The sequence below is a fragment of the Dermochelys coriacea genome, chromosome 11, assembly GCF_009764565.3.
Source record: "Dermochelys coriacea isolate rDerCor1 chromosome 11, rDerCor1.pri.v4, whole genome shotgun sequence".
NCBI lineage: Eukaryota > Metazoa > Chordata > Testudines > Dermochelyidae > Dermochelys > Dermochelys coriacea.
In genome coordinates this window covers 78,365,270-78,387,713 of record NC_050078.2, presented here as the reverse complement: position 1 = coordinate 78,387,713, position 22,444 = coordinate 78,365,270, and the positions used below count along the sequence as shown (strand labels likewise).

At 46.2% G+C, this 22,444-nt stretch overlaps 1 protein-coding gene across 18 annotated transcripts in view; it reads left to right on the top strand.

Annotated features, from left to right (window-relative positions):
• The window catches only part of PCNT (pericentrin), a 238,033-nt gene that overhangs the window by 20,341 nt on the left and 195,248 nt on the right, over positions 1–22,444 (top strand). For 16 of the 18 annotated variants that reach the window (XM_043505819.1, XM_043505806.1, XM_043505816.1 and 13 more), the window contains one exon: positions 15,277–15,441. The exons of the other annotated variants lie outside the window; for them this stretch is intronic. In XM_043505819.1, the coding sequence (XP_043361754.1) occupies positions 15,277–15,441 (165 nt within the window). The remainder of the gene's footprint in view (positions 1–15,276; positions 15,442–22,444) is intronic. 18 annotated transcript variants of the gene reach the window in all.

Here is a 22,444-nt window from a genome sequence, read left to right as displayed (position 1 = left end):
TTCATTCACATTATGAACTCTGTTCAGTGAGTCCAACTGAGATAGACTCCTAATAGAGACTTGTACACTCATCGGGGACTAAAGCACTTCACCCAGTATTTACAGTGACACTCAAGCAGCGTTTTCAAAACAGTAGGGTTTATTAGTCAGCTGGAACGCAGCATTGGAAGTGCATAAATTAGCATAGAGAAATAAAGGTTAAAGCATAGTCCATTCTGGTCAGCGCAGAGCAATTGAACAGACTCGGGGCATATCTACGCTACAAAGTTAAGTCAATTTTATGTAAGTCAACATCAAGCTTCTGATTTAAGCAAGTAGATCTTGCGTATCCCCACTATGCTGTGTCAGCGGAGTGCATCCTTACTAGCAGGGTTTGCATCGAAGCACGGAGTGCTGCATTGTGGGTAGCTATCCTACAGCGCATGTAGGTGACTGGAATTTTGGTTTGGTCTTTCAGTGCCTTATGGGACCAAAACATTTGCGCAGATGGTTATGGGTGCATGGCGTTAGCCTCCCATGATGCACTTACCTCCCTCCTTCTCTGAAATCAATGGCAAAGAAGCCAAACATTTTTGTGCCTTTTTCCCTAAGCCTCGGTTACCTACACAGACTCCATAGCATGGCAAGCATGGACCCTGCTCAGCTGTATGCTGTTGTTGTGAGCATTACAAACACCTCGTGCCTAATCATGCAGTATTTACTCAGTTGAAGCATGAGCCGCCATGCAGAACAATGTGATGCCATGCGAACAGCCCTGCTGGAATCCATGGAGTGGAGCAATTCGCAGTTGCTGATGACAGTTACGCATCACCTTGACACGGTGGAGCACCACTTCTGGGCCCGGGAAACAAGCACTGACTGGTGGGACCGCATCCTTGTGCAGCTATGGGATGATGAGCAGTGGTTGCAGAACTTTTGAATGCGTAAGAATACTTTCATGTAACTGTGTGAAGAGCTTTCCCCAGTCCTGAAGCGCAGCAATACTAAAACTAGAGCTGCTCTGACAATTGAGAAGCGAGTGGTGATAGCTTTGTGGAAACTTGCAACGCCAGACTGCTACCGGTCAGTGGGGAATCAGTTTGGCGTGGGTAACTCTGCCATGGGGTCTGTTGTGATCCAAGTTTGCAGGGCAATCAATAGACTTCTGGTAAGTCTGGGCCACGTGCAGGACATAGTGGATGGCTTTGCCACGATGGGATTCCCTAACTGCGATGAGGCTATAGACGGAACACATATCCCTATCTTGGCACCAGACCATCTTGCCAAAGAGTACATAACCTGGACAGCGGTAAGGATCAGTGAGCAAGTGCAGAATGGTGGTGGAATGTGCCTTTGCACGTTTAAAAGGCTGCTGGCATTGTTTGCTTAAGAGGTTAGATCTCAGTGAAAGCAGTATCTCCATTGTTATTGCTGCCTGCTGTGTGCTCCATAATATCTGTGAAACAAAGGGAGAAAAGTTTCTGGCAGGGACTGGGGTTGAGGCAGATCTCCTGGCAGCCAATTTTGAACAGCTGGATACCAGGGCAATAAGGAGAGCACATCTAGGGGCTCTGCATCTCCGTGAGGCTTTGAAAACCAATTTCAGCAATGATCCACAGTAACATGACACTTATCTGTTGTGTTCCTTACTAAGCTGTCCCCTTCATTCTATTTTCTCTTCTGTAAACTCCACCCCCCACTAACCATAGTGTGCTGAATGAAGAAAGAGCCTTTTCTCCTAAATCAGTTACGTTTTATTATGCTCACAAACACACAGAGACAGCAAAGAAAAGTAAGATAACCTGGGACAAAAGGGTTGATAACATTGGGTGAGGGGAGAAACAAGGATAGCTTGGTTACATTTGCACTGCAATAACAATAAAAGGTGGACCTTTTACCCTTCCCTGGAGTTGAGTGCAAGGGATACCGAACTTTTCCCCCCCGGCCTCATAGGACATTTGGGAGAGGAGGATGTGGAAATTGGCGATGATGGCATCAGGTTCAGCATAGGTTGCAGAGGGACTCTAGCATCCACCTGCCTTTCACGAACCTCAGCCAGATGCCTCAACATGTCTGATTGCTCCCTCATAATCCATAGCATGTCTTCCTGTGTGGCATACTCTTGTTCCTTCATGCTCTACAGTCTTCCCTGTCCTTGTGCAGGTTGGATAGTGTAATCCTCCATGCACTGAGCTCCCATCTTGTCACTTTTGGAGGTGCACATTAATTCATTGAACATGTCCTCTCAAGTCTTTTTTTTTTTTTTCCGCCTTCGAATCTGGGAAAGTCTCTGTTCCGAGGTGGAGGATGTGCCGATGGACAAGGTTTCAGCCGCAAAGAATCCAAAGCACAAGGGTAGCATTGACCGTGCATACATTGTTTCTGGTGCAAGGTTAATTTTTTTAAATAAAAGAAACACCCCTCAATGCATTTCCCTGCAAGCCACAACTTAATCACAACTGCTGGGTACTGCAAGAGTCTGTTTTCTGCTCCAGCCATGTTGAGTAAGGCCACGAGGCATGGTTGAGAGGTCTTGTGCTGCTGCTTTTGTGAAGACGCCCTTGGGATCACTGTTTGCAACTTCAGAAAAGCCCCCTTTCCCCTAGCAACCTGGATGGTGCCTGAAGACAGGCACCAGTGTAAAGCCCCCCAAATAGTTTTGATTTTACATAAGCGGCACTCGGTGGGGGGGGGAAGGGAGACAAACAGGAATCCAGGACCTCCCCCTTTTTTAAATGCTAGTTGAAATACATAGTGGTCCCTTCCAACGACAGCCACGGCAAGCTTGGGAAAGCGTGGTTGTGTGACCCAGATTTCACCAAACAGGGGCAGAGTACTTGTTGAATTGCTTGTGGTTTAAGGGTTAGCATTTAAAAGTTCCCCCGTTTCACCCTAGGAGACCATTTGCAAATATCACTCTCCTGTGGGTAACCGAGGCAGAAAGGGAGCAGATGCTACAAGCATCTGGATACAGACCTGGTCCTTATGCTGTGTGTTGCAATGATGCCAGAAGAGTTAATGCTGAAGTAGCGTGGGAAAGTCTTACTGTGGTGGACAAAATAAGGCAGTCCTTCCCAGAAACCTTCTGCAAAGGATTGCAGAATACCTCCATGAAAGCTTCTTAGAGATCTCCATGGAGGATTCCAGGACCATCCCTGTATACATAAACAGTCTTTTGCGGAGAGTAGCCTCTACATAGCTGGCGTGGCCACCGATACCCACTACATCAACTTTTTTGTTCAGATTAAACATTAAAAATAGCATGTAATCCTCTACAGTTTGATTGGAAATGTGTACTCACAAGAGGTGCTTTCTCAGGCATCACACTTTGCCAACAATTAGTCCTGTGAAGGGATGGGCTCCAGGGTTAAAATCAATTCTTGGCTGTGAGGGAGAACGGATCCTCCGCTTGCCTGCCTCGCATTCTCCTTCTCTTCTTCGTCAACAATGTCTTCCTTGTTGCTTGAGCTTGCCCGGGGCTCTTGGGAGGTATCCATGGAGCATTTTGGGGTAGTGGTCACCGCCGAGAATCTCATGCAGGTCCTTATAGAAGTGGCATGTCTGTGGGGCAGAACCAGAACAACTGTTCACCTCCCTTGTCTTCCGTTATGCTTGACGAAGCTCCTTTATTTTCATGTGGCACTACTGCGTGTCTCTTTTATAGCCTTTCTCCCCCGTGCCCCACGCGATTTTGGCATAGATGTCAGAGATTGGAGCTCTGCCTACACAGACTCTTCTCCCCACACAGCAATAAGATCCAGCATCTCCTGTGCACTCCATGCTTCAGTGCGTTTGCGGCCTTATGTCTCCATTATAAGCTGTACTAACAAGCTCGCCACTCTGATCAAACATGAAATGAAAATTCAAAAGTTCTGGGACTTTAACAGCGGAACAGCTGTTTCCGGTGTACCTGGCTGATGTGCTGTGGAGTTGAATGTGCTCGCCAGAGTGGTCACAGCAAAGCACTGTGGGGCACCTCCTGGAGGCCAATTCATTCGAATTATACAACGCAGTATCTACGCTATCCCCATGTCGACCATGTCTCGCAGAGGTGGAGTACAGAAGTCAACTTTACAGGCCACTTAGGTCAGTGGAAGGAACTTGGTTGTGTAGACACAGACATTATTAAATCGACCTAACGCCGGCTTATGTCGACCTGACTTTGTAGTGTAGACAAGGCCTCAGACTTTTAAGGTCAGAAGGGACCATCAAGTCTGACCTACTGCACATTACAGGACACAGAACCTCACCCATTCCTGAAATAGACCCCGTACCTGTGGCTGAATTACTGAAGTCCTCAAATCATGGTTTAAAGACTTCAAGTTACAGAGAATTCACCATTTACACTGTATAAACCTGCAAGTTACCTGTGCCCAATGCTGCAGAGAAAGGTGAAACTGCCCAGGATATCTGCCAATATGACCTGGGGGAAAATTCCTTCCTGACCCCAAATATGGCGATCAGTTAGACCCTGAGCCTGTGGGCAAGACCTGCCAGTCAACAGTTGAGAAATAATTCTCTGTAATAACTCGGAGCCCTCCCCATCTAGTGTCCCGTCTCCAGCAGTTGGGGATTTTTGCTACTGTAGTCACCAATGGGCCACATGCCATCAAAGACAGTCCCATCATACCTTCACCTCCATAAACTTATCAAGTTCAGTCTTGAAGTCAGTTAGGTTTTCTGCTCCCACTGCACCTCTTGAAAGTCTGTTCCAGAACTTAGTCACCTCCATCTAATTTTGAGCCTAAACTTGTGGATGGCTGGTTTATAGGCATTTGTTCCTGTGTCCACGTTGGTGCTTAACTTAAATAACTCTTCTTTCCTCCCTGATGTTTATCCCTCTGGTGTGTATGTGTATGTGTGTAGAGAGAGAGCGAGCAATCATATCGTCCCTCATCCTTTTTTTGGTTATGCTAAACAAGCCAAGCTCTTTGAGTATCCTCTCATAAGGTAGGTTTTCCATTCATCCAATCATCCTAGTAGCCCTTCTCTGCACTTTTCCACTTTTGAATTCATCTTTTTTAAAGATGGGAGACCAGAATTGCACACAGTATTCCAGTTTGTCTTCATCAGTGTCTTGTATAATGGTATCTAGTATCAGAGGGGTAGCTGTGTTAGTCTGGATCTGTAAAAGCGGCAGAGTCCTGTGCCACCTTATAGACAGACAGATGTATTGGAGCATAAGCTTTTGTGGGTGAATACCCACTTGGTCGGATGCATGCATGCTTATGCTCCAATATGTCCCTTAGTCTATAAGGTGCAACAGGACTCTTTGCCACTTGTATAATGGTACTAACACTTGCCTGTCTCTACTGGCAATACTTTGTTTGATGCATCCTAGGACTGCATTAGCCTTTTTCATGGCTATATCACATTGATGGCTCATAATTATCCTGTGATAACCAATACACCCAGGTCAAAGATCCCAAGCTTCTTTCAGAGCCCCTGTTTACCCCCACTTCACGCATCTCAATCCTTTGTTCCCAAGCTGGGTCTCTGCTCAGCTTCCTTGCTGAGAGTGTTGATTCGTGAATCATTGGAGCTTGTATTCTTTCTCTGGACCCCTTGTTGCTCTGGGTCAGTTTCACCCAGATCCCTTAATGACAGTATTCATTCCATCCAGACGGAGGTGAGACATACGCACACGCTTATATCTCTTGGCCTTCCCTGAGATCAAACTTAATCCTTTTCCCTGCTCTAGGTAGTAATGTGAAATGTAGGGGAAACTGAGGCACAGAGGCCTCATAAAAATATTACAAAATTGCCACTTCATCACAGGGTATATTACATCCTCCTCTTACATTTTAATAATTAATTCCAGGCCTTGTATGGTTCTGTCACCATAGTATTTGAGTACCTATGTATTACCTGTGCAGGTCCCATAAGGCTTGTTGGATGGGCCAAAGTACACAATATCATTTTTCTTGCCAGGTGTTTAGGAAACCAAACTGGCAGCGATTGACTACCTGGAAAACAGGTGTAGCTAGGGAGAAGGAAAAAAGAAAGAAGTGGTTGATGTTGGTTGAAATTCTCTCCTCAGCTGGAGGGGATATTGGATTACATTTCTTGCACAGTAGAAATAGAATTTTGTTTTGGATGGGACTTTTTTCAGGATTAAATAACGTTTTGTTTGTGTTGCATGAGCTGCTATTACTGGTGACAAAGTACTTAGTTTATTATTTTACAGCTGGTGTTAGGGCTTGCTCTGTAAGCCAGTGTAGGATATGCTTAAAACAAAGGGAGATAATTTGATGCAAGTTGTTTGGTTGTTAGTACACTGACAATTTTGATGATTGGCAAACCTGAAACCTCCCCTCACTTTTCAGCAGAACTTTTTGTAAATTGTCTTTAAAAGTGACTCATCTCATTTGTCCTTGCAGGAAAACTTCAGGTAAGTAAATTGTAAGTGCTTTGGGACAGGGGATGTCCTTTTGTTCTGTGTTAGTATAGCATCTAGCACAATGAGTCATGGTCCATAAGTGATACATAAGTATGCAGTACATTTTAAAAAAACAGCAATTTGAAAATCTGGTTATAATTTTGATTGTATCATAGATTTTTAGCCTTGTAAAAGAGTCTTTGTGCATGACTGATAGTATATAAATTATGTAATGTATATTACATATACATGCACTGAGGACGTCTTATGACGCGGTAGGCAAACTTTTTGGCTTGAGGGCAACATCTGGGTGGGTAAACTGCTTGCAGGGCCATGAATGTAGGGCTGGGGCAGGGGGTTGGGGTGCGGGAGGGAGTGTGGGGTGTGGGAGGGGATGTGGTGTGCAGGAAGGTGCTCAGGGCAAGGGGTTGGGGCAGAGGAGGGGTGTGGGGTGTATGAGGGGGCTCAGGGCAGTGGTGGAGGGAGGGGTGTAGAGTGCAGGAGGGGTTCAGGGCAGAGGGTTGGGGTGCAGGAGCGGTGCGGGGTGTGGCAGGGGGCTTGGGGTAGGGGGTTGGGGTGCAGAAGGGGTGCAGGGTGCAGGCAGGGGGTTGGGGTGGAGGCAGGGGGCTCAGAGCAGGGAGTTAGGGTGAGGGGTTCGGACTCCGGTCAGGTGCTGCTTACCTGGAGCGGCTCCGGGAAGCGACCAGCCCTGCTGCCTTTGCGGGAGAGGGGGCAGAGAGTTCCATACACTGCACTGGCCTGTGGGTACATCCACTGAAGCTCCCATTTGCTGCGGTTCCCCATTCCCGGCCAATGGGAGCTTCGGGGGAGGTACCCACAGGCAAGTGCAGCACTCAGAGCCCTCTGTCCACCTCCCCTGGGGGCCACAGGGATGTGGTGCTGGCTGCTTCTGGGAGTGGCGTGGGGCCTGTGGTGCCCTGGGGTTGGCAATCCCGCAGGCCGGATCCAAAACCCTGAGGGGCCAGATCCGCCCCACGGGCTGTAGTTTGCCCATCGCTGTCTTATGAGTTCTTTGAGTCCCTGTCCATATGTGTATTCTACTCTAGGAAAGCATGCACCTGGGATGGGAAAATTTTTTTTTGCTAACAGAGTCCCTTTGCTCTATGGATGTGCTCTGACTATCCTTGTGTCTGTACTGAAGGTATAATGGATGGTAGGGAACCAACCACCACTCCTGTTCTTTCTCACCACCTTGTCCTGACACAGACCAGTCCAGTGTCTGCACGTCTTAGCTTAGCTTTTGAGAGTTGTGCATAGTTTTACAAATAGTTTTTAGTATAATTAAATATGAATTAATTGTAAAGATTTGCTTGTGTGCCTGTTGCACCCTAACCTCTATATTTAGTGCAGAAATTTAGTTATTCTGTAATGCCCCCAAATCCCCTGGATTTAAATTTTGTGGGTCTTATGGGGAAGCTTTTCCCCTTAATGATATTCATTTCTGTTGTGTTTAGGGGAGTTTTTGCTAAGTGTGGTGTATGCATATCATTCTGAGAACAAAAACATTCAGGGAAGTGAGGCTGAAAATGCATTTGTTAGACCATTCTATGCAAGCAATCTCAAACCTGGGACTGTCTGACCCATTCTCCCTCCTGTACAATGGACTGCAGGAATGAGTAGTGCTATGTGTGTTAGCTTCAGAGCTCACTCCTCATAGGACTTAGGTAGGAAGTCTTAGAAGGCATTCTGAGAGGGTAGTGAGACGCACTCTTTCAAAGAGATAAGGAGCAGACCTCTGTCATCAGATGTTGGCTGTGTGTGTTCCCTCTGTGTGCTGTCCCAGCTCTGCGCAGGTAGCTGGCATAGCAGACTTCGAGTGAACTGCCGAATGACCGCAAGATCTGTTAAGGTACAAAGGCACCTGGCCAGGTTTATTGTCGACGAAGCATAGTATTGGTGCCTTATACTTGCTACAAGTGCACTCAGTGCATGTATGCCCGTGACAATGGACACAGCTTAATTAGTGGCAGGACTTCCCACTATCTCTTTGGGTGGCCAAAGATACTCCCTCTGACTATCTCTATTGCCTCTCTATACCCAGATACCAACAAGTTACATATTGTCCCTCTGATGTATCTAGGTGCCACCCATTACCTTGTACATGTTTGTTTGATCAAAACATTTCTATTCATCATACTGTCATCCTGACCTTATCTTTAAGAAAGGTTAGCGTGTTCCTGTTATCTTTGGGGAATGTGTTGATATTGAGGTGTTCTGGTACCACCCTTCTGGAGTGTGTTTGCGTGAGTGCTCTGTGCCAGCACCTTTTCGGAATGTGTGTTTTTGCAATATTAGCCCTGTTCTTGCCAGATTCTGGGAGCAGGGCCTGCCTCTTGCTCACAACTTGACTTCGCTTTATATCAGCAAAGCTTTGACCACTACTTTAGTCCAGTCCTAAAGCCTCATACCAGGCCTCTGAAACAAGGGCTTATGTTTCAGGCCCTCTTCCTACTACAACATCCGTCTAAATCTTTGGGGGAAAAAAATCTTTTCTCTGCTCCAAAGGAGATCTCCTGTCCTGGTATGGGTCCTGATAAGGTTTTGATGATGCCCTGATGAGGTTTTGTGAAAGGACACCATACTGACAGCTCAATATTGAAATAAAAGACCACTGTGTCCGTCCCAAGTGCAGAATCTATCAGTAATACAGACATATTCAGTACTGAGAAAGTAGTATCTGCCTCTAAATCTTTGACACTTGTGAAACCATTGGCTCTGGAAAAAGGCTTTGAACCAACTAGACCATAAGCACCACCAGGTGAGCCAGTACTTAGCACTTTGTCGCACGGAATGTTTGTGACCCAGGGCCCTGCTCCATCTCTGCTGACAGACAGCTGCAGCGGCACAGGAGCTAGCAAACAGAGCTCTAAACAGCTCTAAACAGGGGAGTTTGAGTGGGAGTTCTGTTGGAGGAGAAGGTAGTTGTACATGGTTTTGTATTTTTAGTATTTGTGTGTGTGTGTGTGTGTGTGTGTGTGTAGGGGTTTTGTGCTGGGAGAGCAGCTGAGCCTGATTAGGGGGTGGGGCTTTGTGCTGAGAGAGCAGCTGAGCCCTGCTTAGGGGGTGGGGCTTCTGACTAGGGGCCCTATAAAGGTAGCCAGCCAGTCAGGCAGCGGCACAGGAGCTAGCAAACAGAGCTCTAAACAGGGGAGTTTGAAAGGGGAGTTTGTATTGTGGTGCTTGTTTGGGGTTTGCTTTTGCTGGGGGGTGTGTGGTCTTTTTGGTGTGGCTTGTGTTTCCCAGATTAACAGGACTTAGGTGGGAAGGCGATGACAGATACAGAGGCAGCTGTGGGAGTGACTCCTGTAGTGGAAGACGCATTGAGGATGACTGGATGTGGAAGCTGTGGTATGTACATGATCCTGGAGGGGGGAACCGGTAAGAGTTTATTCTGCATGAAATGTCGTCTGATAGAGCTGATGGAGGAAAAGATCCGAGGTTTGGAGATGCAGGTGGAAAGTCTGGTTGAGTTTAGGAAGGGGTTTGAGCAGATGATGGAGCAAAGATATGAGGTATCTGAAGGGAAAAGCTCAGACTCACGGATGGAAGCAGGGCTGGGGAATTTTGAGGAGAGACTGGATGAGGAAAGTGCTCAGTGGAAACATGTGACTCAAAGAACCAGGCAGAGAAAAAGACGGGCTAGTGAAGGAGAAATAGAGCTTAGGAACAGGTTTGCAGAGTTGGAAAATGAAGAAGGGGCTCAGCAGGTACTTGTTGAAGGTGGAAGGGTAAGGAAGAAGAGAAGAGAGGCTAGTCCTATAGAAGAAGGGGAAGAGTCAAGGAAGACTACACCAAATATGAGCCCCAGGAGGATACAGGATGGGTTGAAGAAGATTGTAAGGGAAAATAGGAATGGAAAGAACTTGCAGCCAGAGGGAACAGGGGAGAGACTGGAAAATAGCACTGTCACCAGGAAAAGGCAGGTCTATGTGATCGGGGACTCTTTATTGAGAAGAATAGACAGGCCTGTAACTAGAGCTGATCGTGAGAATAGAAGGGTGTGCTGTCTTCCAGGTGCTAAGATACGGGATGTAGACCTGAGGTTGAAAAGGATCCTAAAGGGAGCGGGAAAGAATCCCCTAATTATCCTTCATGTGGGAAAAAATGATACAGCTAGATTCTCGCTGGAAAGTATTAAGGGAGACTATGCTAGGCTGGGGAAGACACTTAAGAAAATTGAGGCTCAGGTGATCTTTAGCGGGATCCTCCCTGTTCCTAGAGAAGGGCAACAAAGGTCTGACAAGATTATGACTGTCAACAGATGGCTTAGGCAGTGGTGCTATAAGGAGGGCTTTGGGATGTATGGCCACTGGGAGGCATTCACGGACAGAGGTCAGTTCTCTCGGGATGGACTTCATCTGAGTAGGGAAGGAAATAGACTTGTAGGATCAAGGCTGGCACAACTGATAAAGAGAGCTTTAAACTAGGAATTGGGGGGAGATGGATGGGAGATGTCCAGAAAATCTCCACGCCAGATTTTAGCATTGAGAGGGAAGAAGATGAAGTAAGAAAGGATACAGCCGTGGGTAGGAGAATGTATATAAGGAGCGAGGGCGGTGTGGATACTAGTCTAATAGGTTATACTGGCTGTAGAATGACTGTGCCTAATAGGGTACAAAATGTGAGCGAGTCCAAACAGCAAAAATTAAGATGTTTGTACACCAATGCGAGGAGTCTAGGTAACAAAATGGAGGAACTAGAGCTACTGGTGCAGGACGTGAAACCAGATATTATAGGGATAACAGAAACATGGTGGAATAGTAGTCATGACTGGACTACAGGTATTGAAGGGTATGTGCTCTTTAGGAAAGACAGAAACAAAGGTAAAGGGGGTGGAGTAGCATTGTATATCAATGATGAGGTAGAGTGTAAAGAAATAAGAAGCGATGCAATGGATAAGACAGAGTCCGTCTGGGCAAAAATTACATTGGGGAAGAAAACTAGTAAAGCCTCTCCTACGATAGTGCTTGGGGTGTGCTATAGACCTCCGGGATCTAACTTGGATATGGATAGAGCCCTCTTTAATGTTTGTAATGAAGTAAATACTAATGGAAACTGCGTGATCATGGGAGACTTTAACTTCCCAGATATAGACTGGAGGACCAGTGCTAGTAATAATAATAGGGCTCAGATTTTCCTAGATGCGATAGCTGATGGATTCCTTCATCAAGTAGTTGCTGAACCAACTAGAGGGGATGCCATTTTAGATTTAATTTTGGTGAGTAGCGAGGACCTCATAGAAGAAATGGTTGTAGGGGACAATCTTGGCTCAAGTGATCATGAGCTAATTCAGTTCAAACTAAATGGAAGGATTAACAAAAATAAATCTGCAACTAGGGTTTTTGATTTCAAAAGGGCTGACTTTCAAAAATTAAGGAAATTAGTTAGGGAAGTGGATTGGACTGAAGAACTTATGGATCTAAAGGTAGAGGAGGCCTGGGATTACTTTAAATCAAAGCTGCACAAGCTATCGGAAGCTTGTATCCCAAGAAAGGGGAAAAAATTCATAGGAAGGAGTTGTAGACCAAGCTGGATGAGCAAGCATCTTAGAGAGGTGATTAAGAAGAAGCAGAAAGCATACAGGGAGTGAAAGATGGGAGGGATCAGCAAGGAAAGCTACCTAATTGAGGTCAGAACATGTAGGGATCAAGTGAGACAGGCTAAAAGTCGAGTAGAGTTGGACCTTGCAAAGGGAATTAAAACCAATAGTAAAAGGTTCTATAGCCATATAAATAAGAAGAAAACTAAGAAGAAAGAAGTGGGGCCACTTAACACTGAGGATGGAGTGGAGGTTAAAGATAATCTAGGCATGGCCCAATATCTAAACAAATACTTTGCCTCAGTCTTTAATAAGGCTAAAGAGGATCTTGGGGATAATGGTAGCATGACAAATGGGAAGGAGGATATAGAGGTAGATATTACCATATCAGAGGTAGAAGCGAAACTGAAACAGCTTAATGGGACTAAATCGGGGGGCCCAGATAATCTTCATCCAAGAATATTAAAGGAATTGGCACCTGAAATTGCAAGCCCATTAGCAAGAATTTTTAATGAATCTGTAAACCTAGGAATAGTACCGAATGATTGGAGAATTGCTAATATAGTTCCTATTTTTAAGAAAGGGAAAAAAAGTCATCCGGGTAACTACAGGCCAGTTAGTTTGACATCTGTAGTATGCAAGGTCCTGGAAAAAATTTTGAAGGAGAAATTAGTTAAGGACATTGAAGTCAATGGTAAATGGGACAAAATACAACACGGTTTTACAAAAGGTAGATCGTGCCAAACCAACCTAATCTCCTTTTTTGAAAAAGTAAGAGACTTTTTAGATAAAGGAAATGCAGTGGATCTAATTTACCTAGATTTCAGTAAGGCATTTGATACCGTGCCACATGGGGAATTATTAGTTAAATTGGAGAAGATGGGGATCAATATGAACATCAAAAGGTGGATAAGGAATTGGTTAAAGGGGAGACTGCAACGGGTCCTACTGAAAGGCGAACTGTCAGGTTGGAGGGAGGTTACCAGTGGAGTTCCTCAGGGATCGGTTTTGGGACCAATCTTATTTAATCTTTTTACTACTGACCTTGGCACAAAAAGTGGGAGTGTGCTAATAAAGTTTGCAGATGATACAAAGCTGGGAGGTATTGCCAATTCGGAGAAGGATCGGGATATTATACAGGAGGATCTGGATGACCTTGTAAACTGGAGTAATAGTAATAGGATGAAATTTAATAGTGAGAAGTGTAAGGTTATGCATTTAGGGATTAATAACAAGAATTTTAGTTATAAGTTGGGGACGCATCAATTAGAAGTAACGGAAGAGGAGAAGGACCTTGGAGTATTGGTTGATCATAGGATGACTATGAGCTGCCAATGTGATATGGCTGTGAAAAAAGCTAATGCGGTTTTGGGATGCATCAGGAGAGGCATTTCCAGTAGGGATAAGGAGGTTTTAATACCGTTATACAAGGCACTGGTGAGACCTCACCTAGAATATTGTGTGCAGTTCTGGTCTCCCATGTTTAAAAAGGATGAATTCAAACTGGAGCAGGTACAGAGAAGGGCTACTAGGATGATCCGAGGAATGGAAAACTTGTCTTATGAAAGGAGACTTAAGGAGCTTGGCTTGTTTAGCCTAACCAAAAGAAGGTTGAGGGGAGATATGATATATCAGAGGGATAAATGTAGGAGAGGGAGAGGAATTATTTCAGCTCAGCACCAATGAGGACACAAGAACAAATGGGTATAAACTGGCCACCAGGAAGTTTAGACTTGAAATCAGACGAAGGTTTTTAACCATCAGAGGAGTGAAGTTTTGGAATAGCCTTCCAAGGGAAGTAGTGGGGGCAAAAGATCTATCTGGCTTTAAGATTCTACTCGATAAGTTTATGGAGGAGATGGTATGATGGGATAATGGGATTTTGGTAAGTAATTGATCTTTAACTATTCAGGGTAAATAGGCCAAATCCCCTGAGATGGGATATTAGATGGATGGGATCTGAGTTACTATAGAAAATTCTTTCCTGGGTATCTGGCTGGTGAATCTTGCCCATATGCTCAGGGTTTAGCTGATTGCCATATTTGGGGTCGGGAAGGAATTTTCCTCCAGGGCAGATTGGAGAGGCCCTGGAGGTTTTTCGCCTTCCTCTGTAGCATGGGGCATGGTTGACTTGAGGGAGGCTTCTCTGCTCCTTGAAGCCTTTGAACCATGATTTAAGGACTTCAATAGCTCAGACATGGGTGAGATTTTTCATAGGAGTGGGTGGGTGAGATTCTGTGGCCTGCGCTGTGCAGGAGGTCGGACTAGATGATCAGAATGGTCCCTTCTGACCTTAGTATCTATGAATCTATGAATCTCCATCATTGGTACCAAGTAGATATCCCTTCTATTGTCAGCGGGGTTACATTTACCTCTGCCTACGAGATACTAGACTATCACTGGTACAGACTCTCCAGACAATACCAATCGGAGTCAGGCTATACCAATTTTTATATCCAAGATGGTGTCTGAGCTCCATTTAAATCAGAATATTCACTTACCAATATTTTTTTTCCCAAAACCTCATTCTAATCATGATGAAGCTAGATTACATACTCTGAATGTTTTCAGGGCGTTAGCCTTTTATCTCCCAAGAACCTGTCCTTTAGATCTTCCCTGAGTACTTCAGTTTCCACCCAAGCACCATTGTCTAAGTGGTGTCATGATGTATTGAATCATGTTATGAGATAATGAAGATAGTCCAACCAGCTAATCTTAGAGCTCATTTAACCAGGCTTCATTAGCTGCCCTTAGGAACATTTCCATTGGGGATATCTGCAAAGCTGCCGCCTGGGGTTCCAGTCACAGTTCTTCTAATCATTATTCCTTGGTAAAGGCTTCTAGAGCAGATGCCTCTTTTGATACTGCAGTTCTTCAGTCAGTGGTAGATAGGACTCTGCTAGACACCAAAAATCATGGACTTAATAAAGAGACTGGATTTATGGCTCATTACAACAATCTATAACCTACTTAACCCTCCATTGTCACCTGTATAGTAAATGGAGTTCTTTGAGATGCTGCCCATGTGTATTCCATGACTTGCCTTTCTTCCCCTCTGCTTTCGAGTACTTCTGTGCTATTATGGGCTCTGCAGTAGAGAAGGAACTGGAGTAGTAGTTGGTCCCACACACAATGCTATATACCCTCAGAACAGGGCATGAGGAAAGTAGGGGTATGCATGCATGAGCTGAGCAGACACCACTAGCAAAAAAAATCCAACTCCAATCTCTGGCCATCGGGTGCATGCACACTTAGAGTGGAATATGCATTTGGACAACACTTCTTGAAGAACTCGCGTTGCTGGATATGTGAGTAAATTTTCTTTACCCTCACTATAAAAAAAAAATTGTGTATTTAGGCTAATGAGCTTCTGAAAAGTAGAATTCCTGGAAAAAGTGAATTATCTCAAGCCCAGGAGCAGATGGCTGTGCTTCAGAACAGACTCAAGGAACAAAGTACTCAATTGCAGATAATGCATCAAAAAGCATATGACCTGGCAGTAAAACTGGAGTCTTCTCAAAAGGTAAAAAAACCTTCTTTAAATGTGCCAGTCACAATTAAACTTTGTGTTAGGATATAGCCTTGTAATGTGATCTTGCAATCCAAACAGGGTTATGCTGTGTTGCTTTTAAAAGTTTTTGGAAGAGAGCCCACTAATGAACACTTAGATTCTGCATGAGGTAGTGTTGATGTTTCTGTAAAGGGCTGTGGATCCGTGGTACTGAACCCATTCTTTAGCATGATGTTAGGGGAGGATTACTGTTCTTTTGGAGGTGTTGACTTAGATGAGACACAAAATCAAGATCTTGACAATTACGGTTTGATAGCAATCTTTCTAAGAGATAATGACTAGGTCCTGGCTATGTTTAAATTCAGGTCATTACATTCTTTCTGTCTAAATTCATTCTGCAATTTCAGTTGTAGATGGTGGTCTTCGCTACTAGGCCTAAACTGATGTATAATGTTGAGATGCTTCATCCCCAAAGTGGCTGCATTTCAATGGTTGTTGAAGTGATCCATGTATAGAGGTGTTAGAGATTGTGTGGAGATTGCTTTGATTCATTGGAGTGAAAGGTGCTGTATCAGTGTAGGATGATTTTTCTATAGTTATACAAAAATGTTTCAGGAATTACCCTTAAGGTCTAAATAAAAGCAAAACTTAATTGTATATCTGTAATCATGTTAGCTTCAGACCTAAAGATAAGTGAAAGCTTCTGTTGGTTTCCAGATTGATAGATTTGTTCATTAAATATATACTTTATATCAACACAACTGATTTAAGAGTCGCAGTCTGATGCTTTGAAATATTACCCATTGGGGAATGTCCTACAAATTTATTTTTATTATAGAGGTAATGCTTGTGGCTCCATAATTAAAGTTAAGTTGAGTGTTTTGTCTATAAAGCAGGGATTCAACTTCTTTGTTGGTTATGAAGAATACACTCTGCTCCCCAGAATTACAGCATGTGCTCTTTGAGTATAGAATGTAATTTTCTAAGAATTGACAAGTAAATACATTGAATTGGTTTAAGTTAAAATTAATTTACTAATGAGTCCTTTAACCAGTACAGCACCTTGTGTCAGATCATATTTTGTCCTGAATGATTTAATCTCAGGTATTTACACAAACTACACACAAATTGGTAGGGAGGTAAATATTAAGTAGATTTAGTGCACTGGGTAGTTCTTGAAAAGAAATACTTGCAATTAATGGTCACTTTTCCCGTTATTCTTCATAAATGAAAATTTAGCAGAAGCTGAAGAGCATTATTCTTCGAATGCTTGCTCAAAGAGTTGAGTCCATTTTAGGTGTGTGCACACCCACATGCACAGTTGTCGGAGATTTCTGCTTTAGTGGTATCCGTAGGGCTGGCTGTGGCGCCCCATGGAGTGCCACTCCCATGTGGCGGTATATCAGGCACCGCTGGCCCTGCACCCTCTCGGTTCCTTCTTACCACCTGTGACGGTTGGTTGGAGCACCTTGTCTTGCTTCGCAAGAGCAGCAGTGGTTATCCATTGACTGGTTTAGTGGTGGATGTACATAGTTTCATAGATAGTTGATAGTGTTAGTCAAGAGAGTCCCAGTGGGGACTTTGCACTGAGCTGGCATGCCCCGCTTCCCCGGCTTTAAGCCGTGTGTGTCATGGGGCATGCCAATGCCAATCAGCAATCCGCACAATAGCTGTCTTAAGTGTCTGGGTGAAGGCCATGGGAAAGACAGGTGCCGCATCTGGAAGAACTTTTGCCCGCGGACCCAGAAAGAGCGGGATATCTGCTTGAGGGCGTTATTGATGGAGGTGGCTCTTTGTCCAGTGTCAGAACCCTCCAGCGCGGCACCACACTCAGCACTTTGGCCTCGGTGTGCAGCACACTGCCGGTGCCTGACTTGGCCTGAACCATTCCATTTTGCCTGAGCTGAAGAAGAGGCTGAAGAAAAGAAGCCCCTTGGCACTGAAGGAGAGAGGGCCTTGGGCAAAGGACCTGTGTCAGGCCATGTGCCCGCTACATGCCTTCATGGGGGTACTGTAGAGGTCGGACCCACCAGCCTGGCCAGGGACCTGCCCCCTATTCCAGGCAGCAGCAGGAGTTCACAGCTAGTGATGGGGCCGTCAGTGCCCAAAGCATTCCCGGTGACGAAGGAACAAGGATGACTGGCTCCGCAGATGCCTCACCAGGTGACCGATGCAGCTCCGCTGACATCACCGAAGGGGAAAGCTACCGGGGTGCTGTCGCATAGACTGGCGGAACATCCCAGGTTGCCGGATCGCAGGCTCAAGTCCCCATCGCTGTGACCTCGGGACCTGGCACCACAGCCTGGCTCGAAGGCCTAGATCTCCATCAAGATCCCCTTCTACTAGTCATGGGACTCCAGACTCATGATGCCTCTTCCAGTACTGCCAGTACCAATGACCATCTAGCCATAGGTTGCCTACATGCCAAACACCCTCTCCCAGAAGGTCTCGTCGTCATCAGGGCTGGTTCAGGATCTCGATGTTGTTCATACTTGCCCTGGTACCCATCCCCCACCCCGTCTATTGCCTACCAGGGTCTGTAGGCAGACCCAGGCCTCAACGGCCCCACTGTTGTCGCCAGAGGGACAGTGGTCAGGGTCGGACTGCAATTTTAGCCTATTGCAGAGATGAGGTGACTCTCCTGCAACATGGGAGATGGAGGTGGCTCTGGGCACGGTGCCAACACAGCAGGGGCCATACTGGAATCCGGGGGGGGCTGGGCGGTGCCGGTAATGCTGGTCCAGTACTCCCAGCCCTCCTTGGCAGCATCAGCCAAATCAGCCAAGGCACGGCTGGTCCTGCAACCGGAACATGGTACCATGGTGGAAATAGAGCCCGTGCACTGTACCCTGGCACCGAGGGAGCCCTCCCCCAAAAAGGAGGGGATGACACCATCCCTTTGGCGACACAATCGTCCTCGTCGTCCCTGGCCAAGGCGGTGGCCAGAACCTCCCACATCGCAGTCCCCTGGAAGATTTTAAGGAGCACCAGGTCCTCCTTAAATGGGTTGCTGAAAATCTAGGTCTGCAGATTGAGGAGGTCGCTGAGGAGGCAGACGAGGAGGCATGACTCTTCAGTGTCATCTTGTCCACCACACCGGCAAAAAATGGCATTGCCCGTCCACCCAGGTGTGCTTGAAATAGCCAAATTGGTGTGGCAAACCTCCTTATCTATTCTACCAACCTCAAAGAAAGCTTATAGTGCCAGTGGCTGCTTACCTGAGATTTCGGGGGGTCCAAATATACCTGTACCTTGATGACTAATTGATAAAGGGCCCATCTCTAGATCAGGTGTGGAGACATCTCGACCTGGAAAGTTCCACCTTTCGCGACCTGGGGTTGATGATAAACGAGGAGAAAATGAACCTTTAACGCCATTACACCACATAGAATTAATCGGTGCAGACCTTGACTCCACTTGGGTCAGGGCCTTCTTCCCCGAGACTCAGTTCCAGGCCATGGCGGACCTCATCATGTGCCTGAGGCTGTTTGGCGACATGGCAGCATGTAGTTACGTGGTCGGGCATGCATGACTCTCCACCTCAGACCTCTTCAGGCTTTGCTGGCATTGGTCTATGTCCCTAACCGGCCCAGCATGGACCGGGTGGTCAGCATGGACAGTGTACGGTCATCTCTCATCTGGTGGCAGGATCTCATGCTGGTGTTGGAAGGAGTTCCCTTTGTGGCCCCGGCCTCGTCGGTGGACCTTGTCTCCGACTCCTTGAACCTGGGCTGAGGAGCCCACCTGAGCGCTCTCAGCACTCAAGGTCATTGATCCAGTCGCGATCGTTCCCTGCATTTCAATGGTATGACTAGCCTACCAAGCCTTTCTATCACATATACGAGACAGGGTGGTTCAGGTCCTGACGGACAGCATGACTATGGTCTTCTATATCAACAGGCAGGGTGGAGCCAGGTTGTCTGCCCTTTGCCAGGAAGCCCTCTGGCTCTGGGATTTCTGTCTATAGCACAATATTCATCTCATGACCGCTCACCTTCCAGGGTCCAAAAAAGCTTTGTCAGATTGCCTCCGCAGGACGTTCTCATCTCTCCACGAGTGGTCCCTTCATCCGGAGGTGGTCAGTTCCATCTTCTGCAGGTGGGGAACTCCCTGGGTGGACCTGTTCGTGTTCAGGCAGAACAGGATATGCCAAATCTTCTGCTTGACTGGGGGCATGGACAGAGGAGTCCTGTCGGATGCCTTTCTGCTCCCATGGTTGGGAGCCCGGATGTACTCCTTTCCTCCAGTGCCATTGCTACCCAGAGTCCTCCTGAAAATCAAACAGGGCGGGGCAAGGGTATTCCTCACAGCTTTAGCTTGGCTGCACCAACACCGGTTCAGCATTCTGCTGGACCTCTCGGTGACTATCCCATTCTGGCTACCGCTCAGGTCGGACCTGTTGTCCCAGAACCATCGCAGTCTTCTGCACCCCAACCTGGTGGCGTTACATCTGACTGCTTGGCTGCTGTGTAGCTAACTGCGCAGGAGCAGCAGTGCTCGGCTGAGGTTCAGCGCATTCTGTTGAAAAGTAGGAAGCCCTCCATCAGAGCGTCCTACCTGGCCAAGTGGAAACTATTTCCATGCTGGATTGCGGACAAAGGTGTTTGTCCTGAATGGGCTTCGCTGCAGTTTATTCTGGACTATCTCCTGCACTTCAAGCTCCAGGACTTGTCCCTCTCGTTGATGAAGGTCCATCTCGGCCTTCTACCTGCCGTTCGAGGGCAGGTCGGTTTCTGCTCAGGATATCATGGCCAGATTCCTTAAGGGTCTAGAGCTCTTCTACCTGCATGTCAGGGACCCTGTCCCTCTGTGGGACTTCAAACTGGTGCTGTCATAGCTTACAGGTCCTCTCTTCGAGCTGCTGGCTTCCTGCTCCCTCCTTCTCCTCTCCTGGAAAATTGCGTTCCTGGTTGCGGTGACATCGATCTGCCGGGTATCCAAGGTTCAGACGCTTACCTCGGAGCCGCCTTATGTGACCTTCTACAAGAACAAGGTCCCACTAAGGCCGCACCTGGCATTCCTTCTCAAGGTAGTCTGTTTTATTCGAGCCAGGATGTTTACTTAACGGTCTTCTTTTTGAAGCCGCGTAGATCGGAGGAGGAGCGCAGGCGACATGCGCTGGACGTCAGAAAGGCTCTGGCTTCTCCATTGACAGGATCAAGCCATTCTGTAAGTTGACGCAAATATTCGTCGCTGTGGCCAACAGAATGAGTGGATACTGGACTACCTTTCAAAGAAGAATTACTTCTTGGATCATTGCCGGCATTTGCTTCTGCTACGACCAAGGGTAGGTGCCTCCCCCAGCGATTGTCACTCTACCAGGGTGCAGGCCTCTTCGGCAGCCTTTCTGGCCCATGTGCCTATGCAGGACATCTGTAGAGCAGCCACCTGGTCATCTGTCCACCCTTTTACATCCCACTGTGCCCTGACTCAGCAGGTCTGGGCCAATGCTGGCTTCGGTAGGGCAGTACTGCAAGCTGCTAAGCTGTGAACTCTGAGCCCACTTCCATGGATACTGCTGGTGAGTCACCTAAAATGGAATCGACATGAGCAAGCACTCGAAGAAGAAAAAGGTTACCTACCTTTTTGTAACTGTTGTTCTTCGAGATGTGTTGTTCATGTCCATTCCATTTCCCGCCCTCCTGCCCCTCTGTCGGAGTTCCTGGCAAGGAGGAACTGGGAGGGCGCAGGGCTGGCAGTGGCTGGTATACCAGCGCATGTAAGTGCCACTAGAGGGGGCCCCACAGCCAGCACTACAGATACCACTAAGACACAGAAATCTCCGACAACTGTGCATGTGGGTGCACACATCTAAAATGGAATGGACATGAACAACACATCTCGAAGAACAGCAGTTACGAAAAGGAAGGTAACTGGTTTTTGTTCAGAGAAACCCTCAAAGAATCACCCTCTTTCAAATGGGTTGTCATTTTGTCATCTTCTCAATGAGACTGGTGGCAGAGGTTGTCATTAGCAAAGGTTGCCACTGCTTCCATTCACCTGCTCCTCTCTACCCCCAGCAGTTTTCCCTGAAGGCAGTTTGACTTTGTTTCCATTGGGAACAATGGGAGTCAGTAGTTATCTTTGTTAAGGGCAGGCTATGACCTCAGTCCCATTGAGAATGAGGGGTAATGGAAGCTGTTTTGAAATAGGACAGCTCTTCATGAGTTTCTCTGAAATAGAAGATTTTATGTGCCAGCCTGTGTTGAAGGAGAAATTTTCAGTTATCAAAAATAATGCTACAAAACTTATTTTTCATACTAAAAAATCTACCTGTTGCACTAGATCTATTCAACAGAGAAGGCAGGAGGGAAGGGGAAACAGAGGAGTGCATTCTGCCCTCTGATGTGTTCCTCTGCTGATACAGAACACCTGTAAACCCAGCTTAGTTGGCCAGTATGCTTTGGCTGCTTAGCACTCGTTCAGAGTAGTACAGAGCAGCTAGCATACACTGGTGAATCTGGCCCTAAAAGTTAAAAAATACTAACAACGTTCAAATGATTAGAAGTATCATGAGCAGCAGTCTCTTTGGGTTTCTTATTTAGTGTTCATGAGTGAAAATGTTAACTTAAAATGCAAGGAAATTCCTGAATAAAAACCCTTAAATTGCATTGAAGGCTGAGAATACACATCAGTGATTTGGGGTAAGGAGAGAATTACAAGAATGTTGTAAATACCCCCAAAATAAGCATTCTAAACCAAGGAATTCAACTGAGGTCATACAAGAAACCCAAATATGATGAGATATGATGCTGCACGGTTAAAACATCTGTGCAATGTTCACACTTGCCTGTCGTGACATTGAGAATAAAATCTGTTTTTAAAAGTTAGTGGACTGGAACAACAGTCACTAATATGCATTCATCCTAATGCTGTGGAATTGTGATTTTAAAATATAGTTTAAAAGTGGACACGTTTCCTTTAAACACTCCATAAATCAATGGTGTAAGTCCTCCCACTCTCAAGGGCAAGCTTTCTCCTTGACACAGACAAATCAGCAAGCTCTCCACTTAAG